Genomic DNA, 18,434 nt, shown 5'->3' with positions numbered 1-18,434 from the left:
CCAGGAAGTTCTCATGTTGTTTAAGGATAGCAATAAGAATAAAAATACCCTAAATCAGAATACGTCCCTTCCATTTTTTTCAGCGTTCATTGGAAAATAAAGCTGGAGCAATGGGATAACTACAAAATCCCAGAAATCTGATTTTAAAAAAATCTGTGCTATTAATTATTAATAAATTTGACTACTGCCACAGTAAAGGATTACACTGATACCGTTAGCATCAACAGTTTTGATCACTTCCCCCACCACTTCATGAAAATTAAATCTATTAATCTGAATTGTGACATCCACGCTGCAGTCAAGCTTAGCTTGGTTTCAGATGTTTTGATTTTAAAGGCAGTGCTATGATTTTTGAGAAGTGTTAATAAATATGTAAAACATGTAGTGTTTTGTCCTAGTCTAATATGCTGATTTATTTTAGCCTTAACATTACCCATGTAAAGTCAGCATGTTTACTGAAAGATGAGTGTCATATGCGAGCAAAAGTCTGCACTAAACCAGCCTTTATTTACTCTACTAGCTCAGGTTCCAGAACTTTCTACTTGCTTTTTGGGAGAAGTCGCTGTCTTCTGTACTTTCCTTCAGCTTTCATCTTTTAGTGGAACAGAGGAGCTGCACAGCTCTGTATCAAAGCCAATTGTCAACTTTCATTAGATGTATTCTATTGTTTGTTCAGATTAGAAATAACTGCATTACACTTTGACTTTGAAGGCTTGTTTGTTTTTAAATATACTAGGTATACGTGACCTTTTTTGTCATTTGTGATGCACTTGGCTTGACAAATTTGAGATACCCATTTAAACAGGAGCAAAAACTATTTGTAATGCAGGTACTTCACAAAAGGCACTATTTGAGGGTCTAGAAAGTAAAACAAAATTGTGCAGCTAATACAAAGTCTTAATAGAGTCATATAAAGTATTGTTAGCTAGCACTGTACCTCAAATACATTGCATGGAGGGGGAAAAAACCCCACTGCTTAGTGAGACTGCAGCACCCCTTATTTAGCAGTGGGTGGGAATCCAGTTAGTTGCTTTTAAAACCCCATTATGCATTGTCCATACGAGAACTGTTCAGACATGGCCTCTGTCAAAACATGATGGCAAGGAAGTCTAATTCCATTAAAAAAATGCACTAAGCAAATTTTCTTTAAAACGTTTAGGAATATTAAATGGCAAATGCATAATTGATACAGTGATACTAGCTTTTTTATTTTTTTATATATATTTTTTTTTGCTGAACATGCCCATCAGGAATTAGATGATGACTTGTTCTAGCAGTTAAGAAAACTTCCCCAGATACTTCCATGTATACATTTGGGAAAATTATTTGCAATGATATATTTCAATTTCCTTAATAAACTAGAACTGTCTTCCTAATTCCCTTCCCCTCAAGTCCCTCCATGGGGGTTAAGAAATGAAGTATTTTGAAATTATGATCAGATAACTGTTTCTATGAATAAAAACCTAATCTATGGGGTTTTTTTTAAATAGATTTATATTCCAAAGCTGGGAAATAAACAGTGGCAGTAAAAAGGAAATATGAGATTAATAAAAATGAAGACTTTTTGCAGAGCTACTCTGGATTGTTTTCATTTTTTTCTTTTTTGGTTTTTTTTTTCTTTTTTCTGGGAAGTAGTACTTCTGTTACAGCGTGCATTGCAATGGCTTTCCTGCTTTCTATTTTAAAAGTTGTGTGAACACTAGCAGAGATCGAGGTCCTTTAGTGCCCAATGAATACTGTCTTACACACTGATACCTATAGTAACACATACAGAGTGACTATGAGATCAAATGCTCTGGTTAAAAAGCCTTAGGGAAGCATTATGTGTCTGAGGTCTGATCTATTGTCTGGGAGGTCGGAGAGTGTTAATGCACTCTGCAAAGATTAGTCTCCCTCTCTAATTGCTCCAACACTTCCTTAAAGGATTTAAACAGTCAGGAAAGGTGATGCTCCTTGTCAATTTTTGTCTTCTGACAGCCGTTGAAGTTTATCTGTCTTTCCGCGGAGACCAGTAGATCACGTAAACCAGGCAGTGTCAAAAGCATGAACCCTGAATTAGGACTGAGAGCGACGAATGCCGTTATTTACAACTTCGTTATTTCAGCTTTTAAAAACTTTAAGGGTTGGGGACCAGATCGCTCTTACATGCCATTCCATTTACATCTGGTGATGAGAACTCCCAAAGTCCCACGAAAAGTTTAACTCGCTGAGTCTGATGAAAAGTCACCCTTTCAATTCTGAAGTGGACCAGATTGCCTGCATCCCTTAGAGCATGGCTGGTGCTTCCCCACCGCATCTCTGCCGTACCGAGCCAGTACGTGTAACGGCCACTGCTGTTGTATGTAGTACTGCTTATTTATCTAACTGCAGTGCTAAATCTGAGTTACTGTGAGGCACTCTTTGCTGTTTACCCAAAAATTTTCCTTTCCCTCACTAAGTCTAAGTACTTGATTTCCCTTAGTTCATAGAGCCTAAATCATGTATTAAAAAAAAAACGTTCAAAAATCTGTAAAGCTCATGCAGGAAAGTTTTTCTGCTGCTTAACCAGCACGTCCACGCTGGCCAGTACCTGACCCCCATCACTGGTTTTACAAAGCAAAATAGAAATTTGCCCAATGGATCAGAACCACTTAAAAGAACCAGACTGTTATTTTGCAGTCTAGCTATTTGAAAATCAGCACCAAATAGTTCTACTGCTGGTTTAGAGGACTAACCTATTAGAATGGCTTATGTTTGCAAAGGATGCTTCTTTTGCTTGGAAAAGCACTTTAAGAGCAAGGGATGAAAAAAAAGGTGACTGTTACTGAGAAAGGAAAAGCACGGCTCAACGCCAGGAGAATTTGGAAGATTTAATATTTCTGCAACAAGGCTATGGTATCCTCACGTTGACAGTAGGGTAACATGATTGTAATGAGAGTGGCATTTGACCCATCTTTTTAAGAACGTCTGTTCCTGTTTCACAGACGGATGTGTGTGTGTCCTGTTTCACTGCAGCTCACACAACACGACAGGTCCTGCCCAACAGAGAGTCATCCCGTAGTTATTTTTTCTGGTGGATCAGAAGCTTTTTAATTTGAGATAGTGTCTGTGTTTTTGCTAGTCTTGCAGCATCTAAATGTGTTGGTGTATATAATCTTTTTCACACATATAAATGTATAAATATGACCTATATAAATATACATATATTTAATGCCTCTTTTCTAGACTCTGAGCAGATGACTAATACAGCTGTTCAGAGGAGAAAAGGATTTTTTCTTTCCCCCTTTTTTTTTTTTTTTAAAAAAAAGCCCTCTTGGCTCTGAATCGGAAATTGAGGAGCAGAATTCATCAAGTGTATTCTGATCGTTCTCACATGGGTAGTTCCTCCTTCCCTTCCTGCATAGCATGTTCCTTTGCACTGTTGCTATATTACATGAAATGTTTCATCTGTATATAAAAATTAAAAATTCAAACAAAAATCTGGCCCACATGAAGAACAGGCCCTTTGGGCATATGGTTCATTATGCATATTCGTTTAATTACTAAAACACTTGGGATGTCTCCACTGCCCTTGCTTTCAACTTGTAAAGTTGGATCTGTTCTGCAGCACAGAATATGTTGAACAGGCATGTGTCATAAAGGACTTCAGTTTTCTCCTACTTAAAACTCTGTATAATGTTCTTGGCTGGATTGTTAGAATTTACTGAATATTAGTTCAATCGACTGCATCAAAACAGCAGTTCGGGATCTCTCTTCCCATAACACCTTCTCTAACCTCAAAAAGGCAAATTTTACAGTGGTTAGTTCAGAGTTGTGTTCAGTATTGAAGTAACGTGAGACTAAGGATTTAGATTTCGGGCACATTTCCACAAAGCACCTAAAGTCGCATGTTGAAGCTGTATAACTTTTATTAGCTAAGAAGGGATTGCTGTGATAGTGTGACTTTAATTGATTTTCAGGGCAAACAGGTGGTGATGGTTTAGGCATCCCCTAGTCTCCTGCCATTCCTAATTTGGAGCTGCACATCTAATAGCTTTATTAAAATAAACAATCTTCTGGCTTTAGTTTTGCCTGAACAGCTGCCTGAAATTGCAAGTGTCTTGCAACTTTTTTTTTTTTTTTTTAGATTGTTCTGTATTTTGGAAAGCAAGATGCTATAGGTCTGCTAGTGGAAAATCTCTATTACATAGTCATGCTGTCAATACTTAGGATTTTTTTGTGTCGCTGCTGTTGTTGCTAACTTACAATAGTAACATATTTAGGGTATAATTACAGTAAGTCTCCCAGTCATCTTCATCCGATTGTTCTGTAATGCAGCAATTTTGCCACACTGCAGATTATGAACCTGCTGAAATCGTCTGTGTGTTATAATCACTCTGGCTGTTCTCGGTGTCCAGTGTGTGTGTCAGGTGTGGGGAGGCCTGGGGTTCAGTTACGATTTTTGCTCTCCTCTTGCCTGTGGGAAATGGGTCTCAGGTAGATGAAGAGACCTTCCGAGCTCTGGCACAGGGCTGTGGTGGGGAATCCCGTGTACAGCATAAGGAAAGAGGATAATCTGAAATTCTTTGCCTGAAAGGATGTCATCTTACTGCTTTATATGTGCTTTATAGTTGGTTTTAGATTTCTGGTTTTGTGATCTGGGTTTACTGGGATTTTTTTATTTTCAATTTTTTCAGTTTTTTTGCTCCTTCTGCTCTGTTTCAGTCTGGAAACATTTCTTTAGGACTGGAGGTTTTGGAAAAGAGGGTACCAGACAGTTTTGCAGCATTAGTGTGTACAAGCGTCTATTTCTCATTTATGTGGGTTTACTGAAATCTGATTTTTTTTTTTTTTTTTCATGCCATAGTTGGAGACTGCCAAGGAAGTAACCTTATGTGCGATCCTCCTGCCACTGAACACCGAATTAAGTCTAATTAAGCATACTTGCTTTATTAGAGAGCCCTTTTTCCTTTACTCATTCAGCTCTAATATACATTATGAACGTGAAGGAGGAAGTCATTAGAGTAGTTTAAACATATCGCTTATGCCTCCCATTTGCTACCAATTGTAACCCAGTGTTGAGAGCCCAAAGTTAAAGAACACTTCCCAAATACTCTTTCCACTCGCTGTACAATTACGTCACCAGCTGACCCTCACTGCTAATGTTTCTCACAATGTTAACAAATATGTCTCCAAAGTAAGTGGACATTTATCAGCTCAGCTAATGATAAATTTTTTCATGACCCTTTTAAGGTGTTCACCTTATCCAGAATAAATAAAATTAACTTATATTTTTGCCTCCTTTTAAATAGCACAGATATTTTTTTCTGACACTTTTTGGAAGAATTATTTACTATTAAGATCAGGCTTTTAACTTGCATAATGCCTGTCTTCCCTGCAAATAGATCATAACTTTCTGTATGAGAGTAATTCCAAAACTATGACCCTGCTGATAAACCAAAATATTAGAGATAAAAGTGACTATTTAATTTAGCTACGATACAAACCAACAGATTTTCTTTTTTTTTTTTTTTTGCATGCCACCCCCCCTTTGTTTTAGGATCTTCCCCCATTGCCTTTGTCTGTGATAGTTACCCCTTTAGAAATAGCATGCAGATTTATTCCCCTGACCCATTCCCAGCGGATTACACCAAAAGATAGAAAACTGTTACAATATTTTTTCCGTTTTTTCAATTTTAAGCTTTATTGCTTGAGGGTCTTAACTGTATTTTACTTGGCACAGGAAATGTAAAATACGTTAGATAAAAGCATGAGGGAAAAATTAGACCAGTCAGCATGCTAGCAAACAGCTATTTCTTCAGTGTCTGCAGTCTAAAAGGATTTGAAGTCTTTTACTGTAAAACTGTTGTACATACATAAATGTAGAACCCAAAACTTGTGGTGTTGTAGTTGGTTTTGTTTTGATTAACCTCTTTTGGGGTTAGGGATAAAGAGAAAGTAGAAGCCACAAGAAAACTGTATAGAGGCACCCTGTTAGACTTGCGGTGGGCTGTTAGGCTTTGGGGTTTAAATGTATGTGTCTTAAAGGACAAAGACGACACCCCCAGACACACACCTTTCTGTGCTGAAAATTGTCGTCCACGCTAATGCGATGGATAATCTTCAAATATCTGGAATGCAATGTATAAATCTTAACTTACAAACTTAACAGGTGATAAGTTCAGTGAAATAAACTTGAACCAAGCAGCTCTTCCCTGACCCCTCATTAAAGAAAGATCTCTAAGGATCTTGTTTTCAATTTACTAGGCTGGCTAATCTCATTAATGTAACCAAAATAATTAAAATAAAGGAAAACCCTCACTTTTTAGTTGGTTTGATTTTATTTTCTTGTTATTTATTGTTATGAATAAAGAATAAATCTATTGAGCGTGCTAATGATAAAAGTAATTCAGGATCAGAGTGCGGACGTTTTGTAAGTGTTTGCAGTCTTAAGCATAGCATCCCAACCTTCCCTGATGAAGTTACCAATGGCAGTGTCCCAAGAGGATGCTGGAGAACAGATTGTAATATTGTCAACTCTTCTGATTTCGCTGTGACTTTTGCACAATAACATGCTTTTTCTTAAGGCGCCATTTCTCAGAGTCCTGTGATTGCACATGAATCACAGCTTTCATTTAAAACACAAATGAGTTTCTACTTCCTAGCAGCAGCAAAGAAAATTAGATCCCCCTGAAGAGTCTAAACCAGACAGTGATAAAAAAGGCCCTAACACATATTGACTTAAACAGTATGAGATTTTTTGGATGTTCTTCAGGGATTTTTTTGTTGGTTGTTTTATGTCTTATTTTGTTGGGAGTGGGGGACATTGTTTTTTTTTTTTTCTTTTCTTTTTGAATGTTCAAACTGGTGTTAAAATTGTGACCCTGATGACTGTGGTTCCTATCCTCCTGCCTCCTTCCTTCAAAGGCTTTATTCTATCACTCCTGTTCCTTGTCGCATCCTCACACTATAAATTGTCAAGCACAAATTGGGCCTCTTGGGTTTTCCACCCCTTAATTTCATCCTGGGCCACTTTCTCAGCAAGCTGCAGCTGGGTCGAGCAGGGATGGGACATGCGGGTATGGCAGCAGGACATGGCTTTGAAGCTGTGTCATTTAGCTTACTGTCGCGGTTTAACCTCAGCCAGCAAGTGAGCACCACGCAGCCGCTCGCTCGCTCACTCGCTCCCCGCCCCCACCCCACCCCGGTGGAATGGGGGAGAGAATCAGAAGAGTAAATGTGAGAAAACTCATGGGTTGAGATAAGAACAGTTTAATAATTGAAATAAAGTAAAATAGTAATAATAATAGAAGTCTATACAAAGCAAGTGATGCACAGTGCAATTGTTCACCACCTGCCGGCCGATGCCCAGCCAGTCCCTGAGCAGCAGTCGCTGCCCCCTGGCCAACCGAGCATGATGTCTTATGGCATGGAATGTCCCTCTGGCCAGTTTGGGTCAGCTGTCCTGGCTATGCCCCCTCCCAGCTTCTTGTGCACCTCTTTGCTGGCAGGGGATGGGAAGCTGAAAAGTCCTTGACTAGTGTAAGCACTGTGTAGCAACAACTAAAACATCGGTGTGTTATCACATTATACTCATGCTAAATCCAAAACACAGCACTGTACCAGCTACTAGGAAGAGAATTAACTCTATCCCAGCCGAAACCAAGACACCTATGCAGGCAACTGAGGTGGGCAAACGTGGCCACGTTGTTTCTGTTACTCAAAGCATCTTCTGAAAAAAAATCAGGTAGATCTACATGGTAGCAAATTGTACAAACATATCCTTTATTCCTACTTCTCAATTCTGCACAGTCATGCACGTAATAAAGACTCAGTTATTTTGGGGCAAAATTTGATATTTTGGTTTGGCTTTGGGGTGTTCAGGTAGATTTTCTTGTGTGTCTTTGTTTTTAGATTCCAATTGTGTTTGTGCTTGCAACAGAGAGCTTGTGTAGAAGAGCTAAGCGTTTTGCCTGTGATACACCCTTAAAAAATTAGTAACTTGTATGCTGATGTGTGGAGCAATGCAGAGATAATTTGCAATATGGCATAAATATTTAAAGACCTCTATTCCTTCAGGTCATTTTTGATTTTGGTCATCGCTGTTCAATACAGCACACGTTTCATACCACTGTTGAGATGCTCTGCGTTCTTTTGCTGGGGACACAAAAAGCAAATTGAATCTAAAGTAAATAGGTTTCTTCTGACAGTGCCGGTTTATTTAAGTATAATTTCTCTTCCTGCCACGTTCTTCGTTACTGCATCGCAATGAGGGAGCAACTCTGCTCGCAACCGACCCCTCCTTGAGCACCAGCTTGGTGGCTATGAAGTGGCATAGGAGCGTTCTCAGCTGAGCATGGCACGGTGAGAGAGCGTCATACGGAGAGTATTAGTAAGAGCGATTCTGGAGTGCATCTTTGGAAGAGGATCTGTTCTTAAAAAAAGAAAAAAAAATATCTTTGGGAGAGGGACTTTAGTGGGAAATACATGCTACGTGACTGCCTCAACCCTTATTTGCCATGCCCTGAGGTGGGGCTATATTAGACTAATTTCCATAATTGTTACAGACTTCTCTTTTTAAGATTCTCACTAGTCCAATGCACAACCCAGCCCGAGAGCACAAGCCTCATTACTGCACTTACATCAGGCTGAGCCCACAGCGTGTACCCTAATTTCTGTTAGCGTGGGCTCAACACCACAGTGTTCGTGCATCCATATTGCCCGTACCTGGAAGAGGTACCTCTGCATATACAGATGTATATACACACATATGCATGCATATCTTGCTCTATGTTGAGTGTGTTCATTCCCTCCTCTACTCTTTTACTCTCCCTTTCTAAGGGCAAGAATAAGTATCTGTCAGAAATAATTTGTTGTCGACAGGCTTATTGCCTCCAAGGGATTCAAATGCCCTTTTGGGGAGCTAGTATCTTACGTTATTGGCTAATATCCTGTATTTTGTTAGGGGCAGAGGGACTGAAAGCTTAAAAAAAAAATGTTAGAGAGTTTGTCCCTGAATATTTAGCTGCAGAAATTTCTCCTCTTTATAAAAGTTTGAGTCCATTTGTGTGTACATGGCAACTTGAGGCTACATAACCCAGAGATAAGTTAAAAATATGTAATTCTTCTCCCCTGTAAATAAAGGGGAGCATGTCTTTGTCTCAAATAAAAATCAGTGTTTTGATTTAGTTCAAAACATAACTTGGACGTTCACAACAGCATCAGCTCAAGTTTTTCTCCTGACTTCATGAATTGCATAGACCATGTTTATAAATTGCAAGGAAACTTTTGACAAAGCTGTTAGTAGTTTAGAGTTCAGTTAAATTGTGTGTGGTTTTGAAACTAGTTTCGAATAATATTTTTCACAGCTCTGCTGATGAGGCATTTCATTAGCATTGGAGCCTACGCTGGCTGAGAAGGTAACCTTTTACCATAGGTTCCTTGCGTGCATTTAATCTCCTTTCACTTTTATTTTTTCCATCTGATGGAATGTATCCCTCTCCTTCTCCCGTCACTGTTGTTTTCCAAGGATTATTCTGGCACACGACACAGCATCTTTTACTTCTCCACAAAGACTTACCAGGTCAAAAAGAGCCTGTTTTAAAAACATTATAATTACTGTGTAGACAAATTACGCAGAAAATCTTATCTAATGCTAGGTTTCTAAACCTCTTAAAACGGTTCTATCCCATGACTGTGGGTTTGCTGGTGACAAATCTTTTATGGGCATACTTTAGTAGACACCCGTCTAAAATCTGTTCTTAATAGTCAGATTCTAAATTGGAACCAGAGGGGCAGAAAAAACAGATTTGAAACGTGTTTCTAAGGGTTTGTTTTTACTTTCAGTTGAGACTGCCTTCTCTCATCTTTTGTACTGCTGTCAAAAGGACCACTCTCATGGTTGTTCAAACTCCATGCTTCTTGACAGGAACAGTTGGACCTCTCTTCAATGATTTTCAGATGAAACGGCTTCCAAACCTCCAGAGCATTAACTTGTAGTTATTAGGCCCTTTGAAATAGCAACACATTAATCAGCTGAAATCAAGTGGTCCTTTCTCCAAGGCTGTGATATTGCTGTTCCCTTCTAGGTAGAACCCTACTCTAAATATAAGTTTCAAGACCTCTTTTTTTTTTTTCCCTCTAGATATGTCTATCTCATTTCTGTTTCTATTTTGATCATTGTTTTATAATGCTGTGAAATAAATTGCTCAGTTCTATAATAGGCTTTTGTATTCTCAAACTGCATTAAAAGTAGTAACACAGAAAGCTAGCTTTCACTTGTTTGACTTTTTTTTTTTTTTTAGAAATTGGCTACTGTCCTTTTAACTTCTCTCATGCACAGTATCAAGCCTAGAAGAAAAGGTGTCAGTGATGTAATGGATTATATCTGACAGAACTTAGTCTAACGATGATGTGAAATATTGTGAAAAAAGTATGATTCGTTAAAACCAGCTCACTTGAAACGGTGGCTTGGATTCTGTCCCTGACTTCTGTGATATTGAGCAAGTGATCTGAACCTGTTAATGACTTCCCTTACCAGCCTACGTATTAGGCAAAAGACAGGCTAGGGATTACAAGAAATCAAGAAGATACTGTTTCTTTTAATAGCCATTGTATACATCAGCAGCTGAACCATTCTCGAGTTTTGGCAAAAGGTATTGCTAAGAAAATAATATAGGGAGGGTAATGCAGGAGCTTCTCCCAGGCATAAGGTATCACTGGGGAGAAAATAAAAACATGCGTGATTGAGAACCTTGCAATTTGGGAAGTGTGCGTCTATATCACAGGGCTGCTGATGCTGTAGTCAGTGTCAGGGAGCTGCATGAGAGTTGATAAAATAGGACATGGGCCTGTTTGGGAACTGGTTTGAAAGCTGATGCTGCAGAACTACTCAAAAGGCTGTTAGAATGCAGAAATATTTCTATTCACTTTATAAACGCCCTCAGAACTTTTATTACGTACTTTATGTTCACAGCAATAATTTCCCATACCTCTGAGGCTAAATAATTTCTGAATAGCTAAATGAATTTGTCTTGTGTGTGTGTTGTGTCACAGCGATGAAAGTTCCTTCTACTGCGTCAGTAGCAGTAAAGCAACTCTTCTTAAGGGAATGTGGGAGCTCTGTCAAAGCATTACTGTCTGAGTTATAACTCAGCAACCGATTAACCAGTCAGCATTAGAAAGGAAGTGACAGTATGCCTCAGCTGTCAATTGAGACTACAGTGAGATTTTGTAATTACGTTTTAAGTTTTATTTAAGGTCTGAAACTTAATAATACACAAAATGTACTGTTGGATCTAAAATCACCAAGGTCTTGATTTTGTATCTTGCCTAAATGACCTGTGATTGCAAGGTTGTATTATACTTGCAACTGAGCAGAGTGATGTTCATATAGGATGGTGACAGATGCACTAAATTTGGTTCGTCCTGCAATTGAATGAATGAATGAAGAGAGGTTCTTCAAGAGCTTCATTGACTCCTGTAGGACTTTGCCTAGCTGACTGCCGGTGGAGTCTTTTTGCTGTGTTAAGAGAAGACTGAGTTTGCTAATACCCCAGGGAGATGATATAAATGCAACCTCCTCCAACAGGCTGAAGCAAATGTTTTGAATTAATACCTGGCAATGTGAATTTCCATGAAGGAGTTCATATAAGGATCAGATGTATATTTATATGCATGTGTCTAATTTTATCTGTCTATATATACCTGAGATAGATATCTGTATAGATATGTACAATAACAGGTCCTTGTTCTTTAGAGTGACGTTTGAGGTAGGACAGGAGCTGGTATCACCTTCACTTTGTCTTACAAAGCAAGTAGAGATTCATCCAAGGGAGTTGGAATTACTTCAGAGGAACTTGTTCGGGTTAGAACTTTTCATCGATGGAAGACTTTTTAGCTTGGAATATCACAGTTTTTGAAGTCTTTATTAGCTAAAGCCATGCAAGGCTCCTGTAAGACAGATCAAGTACTGCGCCTTCTTGGCCAGGATTCTTGTGTTTCTGTTGCCTTGCTTACACATGAAATGTGGCTGTTGGAATCATTATCACTTCTAATTTTTTAGTATGTTGAAAAGCAGGCTCAAAAAGGAAAAAACAAAACAAAACAAAATCCTCTTCTACGTTCCTATGCTGCAAATCAATAGTATGGGGATATATTGTCTGGATGTCAGCCCATTTTATAAATTAATATATCTCAAAGATTGCTTTACTGGCCTACAAATGCCAAGAACAGGATGACAGTCTAATTCCTTGCATAGCAACAGCTAGCATAAAATCAGGTTCACTCTAGAAAACGCAACTGCTGTTTGGGCAGGGTTATGGATACAGTCATTGTTTCTTGCTTTATGTTTGGCCCCTGGTAGATATTAACTGGCCGTTTGTCTGATGTCAGACAAGTCTTTTTGTTGAAAAGTTACAACAGCTGCTGTTTTGTAAGGGTATAAATTCTCACCCCACTGAATGCAGGGGGAAGTACTGCTTTGGTACAGTGTGGTTACACTTTCAGGTCCATAACGCAAAATACATTGCCGTAAATATCCCATTCTGTAAGTGCCAATGTTGCCTTTGTATGTAGTGTCTGATGGGCCGAGGATGAAGGGGGGTAGAGATTTAGCTTTCTGATCACCCATAGAGTTTTCCCTTTGTTGCAGTTTGAGATACATTAACTGGACCTGACTCATTTTCACCTACCTGTATTATTCTAAAAATGTGATTTTTGTTTCTGTTCATTCCAGCTTCCTTTGGGGGGGGGAATCAGATAAATGTGTTTGTGCCTTGTCTTTCAAGGAAATTATGTAAAATAGCTTCAAGTTATGACCAGCATTAGGCAGTTCTTCTGGAGTCACTATGTATGAGTAGAAAAGGAAATGGGATCACAATACTCATTTTATGGCAATTCTGGATTTAGTTTATTAACTTTGCATTGCCAGCCACTCCAAGTTTGGAGTCCTTTCAGGTATCATTGGCAATTGTAAGATAGGATTGCAGTTTGGCTTGGTATCATTTGTTTTTAAAAATCCTAAGTGCTTTTTAAATCCCCATCATGTTAGTTACATGTTTTGCTGATCCAATTTGCAGAACAGAACTTCAAAATCTGGCTTATGATCTATCTTGCTATTAGTGGATTTTGTCAGATACCACTCCGAACGCACAAACTCATACCATTTCTGGGCAGAGAGACTCCAAGCAACCAGGGAAATCAGAATATGCCGTGCTGAAAAATGGGAAGGGTATGGGAATGGAGACTAGGCTTACTGGATCCCTTTCTAAAATAATGCATCACATGCAACCTAGAGCCTTGCCTCCTGGAAGGTCATGGTCCTTTCTGTGTGCTGCTATGCCAAGAACATAGGTGGATTAATGGTGAAGATGCATTTGCTGATCATCTCCTGTGGTGTGACAAAGGGAGCTGGATGGCTCCTGTGGCACAAGAGGAAAAAAGTCTCCTCTAGCCTGTGAAAGACCCCCTAGCAATTAGCATTTGATGAAGTGGAGCAGGTTTACCTCTACAAGTGGGTCTGTTATGCACTAGCACTAAGGACAAAGGGCTTTCAGGCTTGAGGGGGTCCCAGGAAGGAGTGAATAAAGCCTTCAGACTAACCTGATGTTCATGGCCTTGTACTTCACCAGATAGAGGGGAGGAGAAGCTAACAAATGGCAGCCTAATAGATTTAAACAGAATAGAAAGAGAGCATGCTCTGCCAGCAGATTTTCTTGACCAAAATAATAATATGAATGAGGTTAAGAGAGATTCAAGGATGAACGTACGTAGGGATAATGACTGAAAGGCTTTCTATATGTCTTTCTCTTTAAACACTTGTATGTGTTCCTGTCTGCTGCTTTGTTTCTCCCAGGTATTTGTGGTCACCGTCTGGAGCGTGGAACTGTACATGCTGCCCCTGGCTCTGCTGGTGCTCTTTGCATACAACTTCTCCCTCATCAAAACAGGGAAGGTCAACAACACCCAAGATGCCCAGGCAAGTAAAGTGGCAGGAACATTTCTGGCAGCCCCAGCTTGAATTTGCCCTTGAGCAAAATGTCATGCGTTTTAATGGTATTAAGCTAGTTGTGTAGCTAAACAACATTTTTATTTTGAAGTTACTGAAAAGAAACCTCAACCCTCTCAATTTTCATGATTGAATTCAAGCAATAAACCATTCCGAGTAGTAGGAGAAGATGACGAGAGTGTGTAGGAGGGGGATTTCACTTACTAAATAACTACAAATGTTTTTAACTAAGTTGAATTAAGAAAGACTTACAAAGCAACAAGTTCCTAAAACCCATGCCCCTACTGCTCTTACACTTTGCATCACACTGATGATTCGTGATTCACAGAAGAAGTCAATAGAAGCTGAAAGAGAAGTTAGTAGTTTTTAAACTTTGTCCTGTGATCTGAGACTTTAAGAAGCCCTTATTCCTCCTCCCCACGCCCACTTTTAAATGACAAATGCTTTTTTCCCCCAGAAATTTAGCCTTCAGTTTTTTAACTTGATCTGGGAGAAAAAAAGATTTAAATACAAAAATAATTACAAGATGCGTGGCAAAGTGCTACTGTTGGGGTATGAAATGCTGTTTGATGTTGACCACTGACTTTACTTACATAACAGTGGTAATTACAGTTAGAAATGAGAGTAAATTCATGGATGTCCATAATATCCTGTTTTTAAATGTGTAATAAGTACAGTAATGAAATACAGGCTGAATTATAGCTTCTTTCTAACTTTTGATAAAAAGATGATTGACATTTGTACCCATAAAGAATACCTTTACCTAAACGAATCAAATGGATTTTATACAAAGAAATAATGTCTCAGAATTAAAAAGGTCAATAGCTGGTTTATTAGTTTTAGCAAGAAAAGTTGCTCCTAGTTCAGTTTTCATCCATTCCCAAGTGGAAAGATTGTTAGAAAATAGGGGAAGTTGCATTATCCAGACCAGGACATAGACTTGATTTGAAAACAAATGGTAAAAGAAATGCTTTTCTCCAATTTCAGCCAAGTCCAGAATAGCATAGAAAGATAATTGTGTGTCTTCAGTGACTACTTTATTTCATCAAGAAAATGAGAACTTCCCATGTGGGAGAATCCCAAGCAAACAGGTGGTTTTGTTTTTAATACAAAAGATGATATAAAATAGTAACTTGCCCAGGAAAAAATACACAGAGAATGCCTTCCAGCACCCATCACTCATCCTGTAGTGAGTTTGCTGCATGTTCAAGTGAGGAGAGTCTCACATAAGTCAGCAAAATTGAGCAGTACATCATCTAGGTGGATACTGCAAAAAGGCTATATCTGAAAATACAGGTTAATTGTAGTAATACTGAAGAAAGGTCCGTCAGAAAGCTGGCCCTTTTCCTGTTGCACATCCTGCGAACAATGCAATGCCATGAAATTCAGGGGTGCATTTTGCATAAGCAAAGTTACACATCTGCCTAAGTGCTTTGCAGGATTGGGATCATATGGAACAAGTAGTCAAAGTGCCTTTAATATTACCTGATTTCTTTTTTATGTGTGTCTATTATTCTAACCATCTGTAGGTCAAAAATAGACAATCAGGTGCTACCCCATGTCACATCTGTCCCGCAGATGAGAAAAGGTTTTCTTCAAAATACCGATGCTTTTTACACAGTCATTTATTTATTTTTTGCTTCTTCATACCTTGGTTGCATGTGTACTACCTTTGGTTTTTGTGTGCCAGCATGCATGTTTCATGTATATAGCGGAATGCGAGCAACAGTCTTTGCAAAAGCGGACCTCAAATTCTCTCTGATTTCTGTGCTATAGAATGGGAATAACAATATTAACCTTGTACGCATGATCCAGTTGCCAGGAGGCTAAATTTGTGAATATTGGTAAAATGGTTTATGATTTACAGATGGGGAGCTTCTATAGAAATGTAAACCATGATCAGTGTTAATTCAGCTCCTCAAGGTATTCCAGAGAGCCAAAGAGTAAATCTGGGTATCTAAGCTTTCAGTACTTTCTGCATACTAGATGCAATTGCTTTTCTAAGGAAAACAAACAAAAATAACTCCTCAAAACTTCCAAAACATCTTTTATTGTGATTCTTCACATTCTTTGCATGTTTGCTGTATTTAAACTTGTAGTACACCAATTCAAATGTACCTATTAAATAACCAAGAAAAACTTGGAGGACCCTGTTAAAGGCTCAGCTTATTAAATACCTGAATTGAAAGCCAAGTGCTCCTAATTTCAAGGCTTAGCCAAGTCTTTTGTTTTCTCCCCTACCTGTCAGCATAGAAGTTAAAGGGAGGAAATAATGCTGCATAGAAATCTGACTGTGATTCGTGAGATTGATTATGTTCATACTAATGTATTTTCTAAAGTCTAATGTTTCAGTAATGGCCCTAAAGGGAGGGAGCAGTCATTGTAGCAGTGAGGATGGAAAAAGTTGAGTAGAGAGTCCTCAGCCTTGACACAGCAGCTGGTTCATTTGTCAAACTAAGAACAAAGCTGTTTACAGACAGTAAAAGTCAGCAATGATTTTGAAAGCCTGTTGCCTTCAAACTACTGGACACAGCCACTAATGCTTTATTTAGACTTAAAATTTGTACAGGGTATTGCATGCTTTGTTCAGGATATCAAAAAAAGATGTCCTTGAATACAAAATGTTATTTCTGAGAGGTGAAAGTGGTGGGGTTTTTTGATGACTTGCAATAGCAGTGGGAGAAAACTGTGTAATGAAATGTTGTGGGAGTATCATAAGGTTTTTGAACATTGCCTGTCACTGAAAAGTAAGTGTACTGTTTTGTAATACGGACATCTGCTTTTGCAGGAGCTTATGGGCTTGGATGAAGATGAGGATGAAGATGATAAGGTAAGCATATTTCACAATTGTGTTAGCTAGAATCAGAAGGAACGTGGGAAAGCACAAACCCACCATCCTATCTCCACGAGATCTTCATTTATTGTCTGTATTAACTGGGAAAACAATTGTTACCAGTTTGCTGATTGGCAAATTTGAAAGTATGAAAAGATTGGTTTGTATAACATTCATCAGTGGCGTTACCTACGCAAGACCTCTGAACATTAATTGAATCTGAGCAGTCCCCAGTTTGTGCTTGAAATCGTAACAGGCACATGTTCTTGTATGTGCACTTACAGGTATGTGTATGGGTGGACGAGGTGCAAAGACATGCATGAGTATGTAAAATCCCCCATCGCTTCCATTTTGAGTGTTGGATGACATTCTGTACTGATAGCTTTCCCCAGATGATTTGGCATTTCCATTTCTGTAGGCCAGAATTAGTGTGATTTGTGGAGGACTGGTTAGAATTTTCTCAACATTTCTTTGAGAGACTGGGAAAAAAATGGTTTTAGTTCATCGACTGAAATGTAGAAAGAATTGGAATTGGCAAGGCCGGTTTCTTATTTTATTGGAGTGGACTTATTCTCACTATGAAAAATTCATTGGTGGTTTTTTTTTTTTTTTCAAGTTTATCAAACCACAGTGACAAATGATAAAAAGATTAGAGAGCATGACACATGAAGAAAGATTAAGAGAACTTAATGTATACAGCTTGAAAAAACATAAGTAAGTGAAGGAGGATCTGATAATCTATAAATACTTTAAAGTTAAAAGGTGAGGAATTATTTAACGAGCAACAGCATGCAAAGGAACATTAGCTGTTAGGAAGAAAATGTTCACAAGGCGATGTGAAACTTTCAAATTGCATACTAAGTTAATAACACTCTTCTTGAATATTCTATGATTTGAGTGTTACAGTGAAATTGTTGATCATTGAGAAGTAAATCAATACCACAGTTAGCAAGTGCACCTTAATTCTTCTTAGTCACAGACACTAGAATTGAAGCTCCGCAGAGTAATTGATGGGAATAGTTATTTAAATTTAACCTGCTCTTCTGTGGTGGTTACATTTTAATGAGCAACCAGAAATCTATCAAAGTTATAAAGTGAACTTTAGACAATATAGTTGAATTACAGGTTTCTTGGAACACACAATAATTGTTTAAATTTTCTCATTTATAATTTACTCTTTGCATCGTAAAATTGGTCAACTAGATGGACCAATATCTGGAACTCATCAGAAGTTGCTAAATGAAAGTTGCATCTTTTTCAAAGGAATACTGTGTATCTCTAAAAGTCGATAATTTCTAATTTGTGGCTACCCAAAACTGGACATCTGTACATGTTGACCCTACATCTTATTTGTGTGACGCCTAAAGGTGTAAATGATTCACTGGAACCAATCCCATTTACTTTCTTCTTTTTTTAATATTTCTCTTTTTCACTTGCAAATGCTGAGGTGGAAAAAAAAAAAGTAAAAATGTATTAAGTAGGTATTTAATCCTCTGCTTCTTATGCTGTGCAACAGCTTCATTGCTGCGAAGCCAAAACGTTCTAGGTTACCCTAGATTTAACTCCAGTGACTTTGGTTGTCTCTAAATACAACTGGGTCACTTAAATATGGATCTAATCACTTTGCATTTTTGC

The 18,434-nt window shown here is 38.3% G+C and overlaps 1 protein-coding gene across 2 annotated transcripts in view; it reads left to right on the top strand.

Annotated features, from left to right (window-relative positions):
• MCTP2 (multiple C2 domains, transmembrane 2) overlaps positions 1-18,434 on the top strand; it is a 110,630-nt gene that overhangs the window by 75,983 nt on the left and 16,213 nt on the right. Inside the window, exons 17-18 of one of the 2 annotated variants that reach the window (XM_009335172.1) lie at positions 13,814-13,936; positions 16,755-16,796. The exons of the other annotated variant lie outside the window; for it this stretch is intronic. Of the exons in view, the coding sequence (XP_009333447.1) occupies positions 13,814-13,936; positions 16,755-16,796 (165 nt within the window). The remainder of the gene's footprint in view (positions 1-13,813; positions 13,937-16,754; positions 16,797-18,434) is intronic. 2 annotated transcript variants of the gene reach the window in all.

This window comes from Pygoscelis adeliae, unplaced genomic scaffold (genome assembly GCF_000699105.1).
Source record: "Pygoscelis adeliae isolate BGI_AS28 unplaced genomic scaffold, ASM69910v1 Scaffold21, whole genome shotgun sequence".
In the NCBI taxonomy this organism is placed as follows: domain Eukaryota; kingdom Metazoa; phylum Chordata; class Aves; order Sphenisciformes; family Spheniscidae; genus Pygoscelis; species Pygoscelis adeliae.
This window is presented reverse-complemented; position numbering and strand designations above follow the sequence as displayed.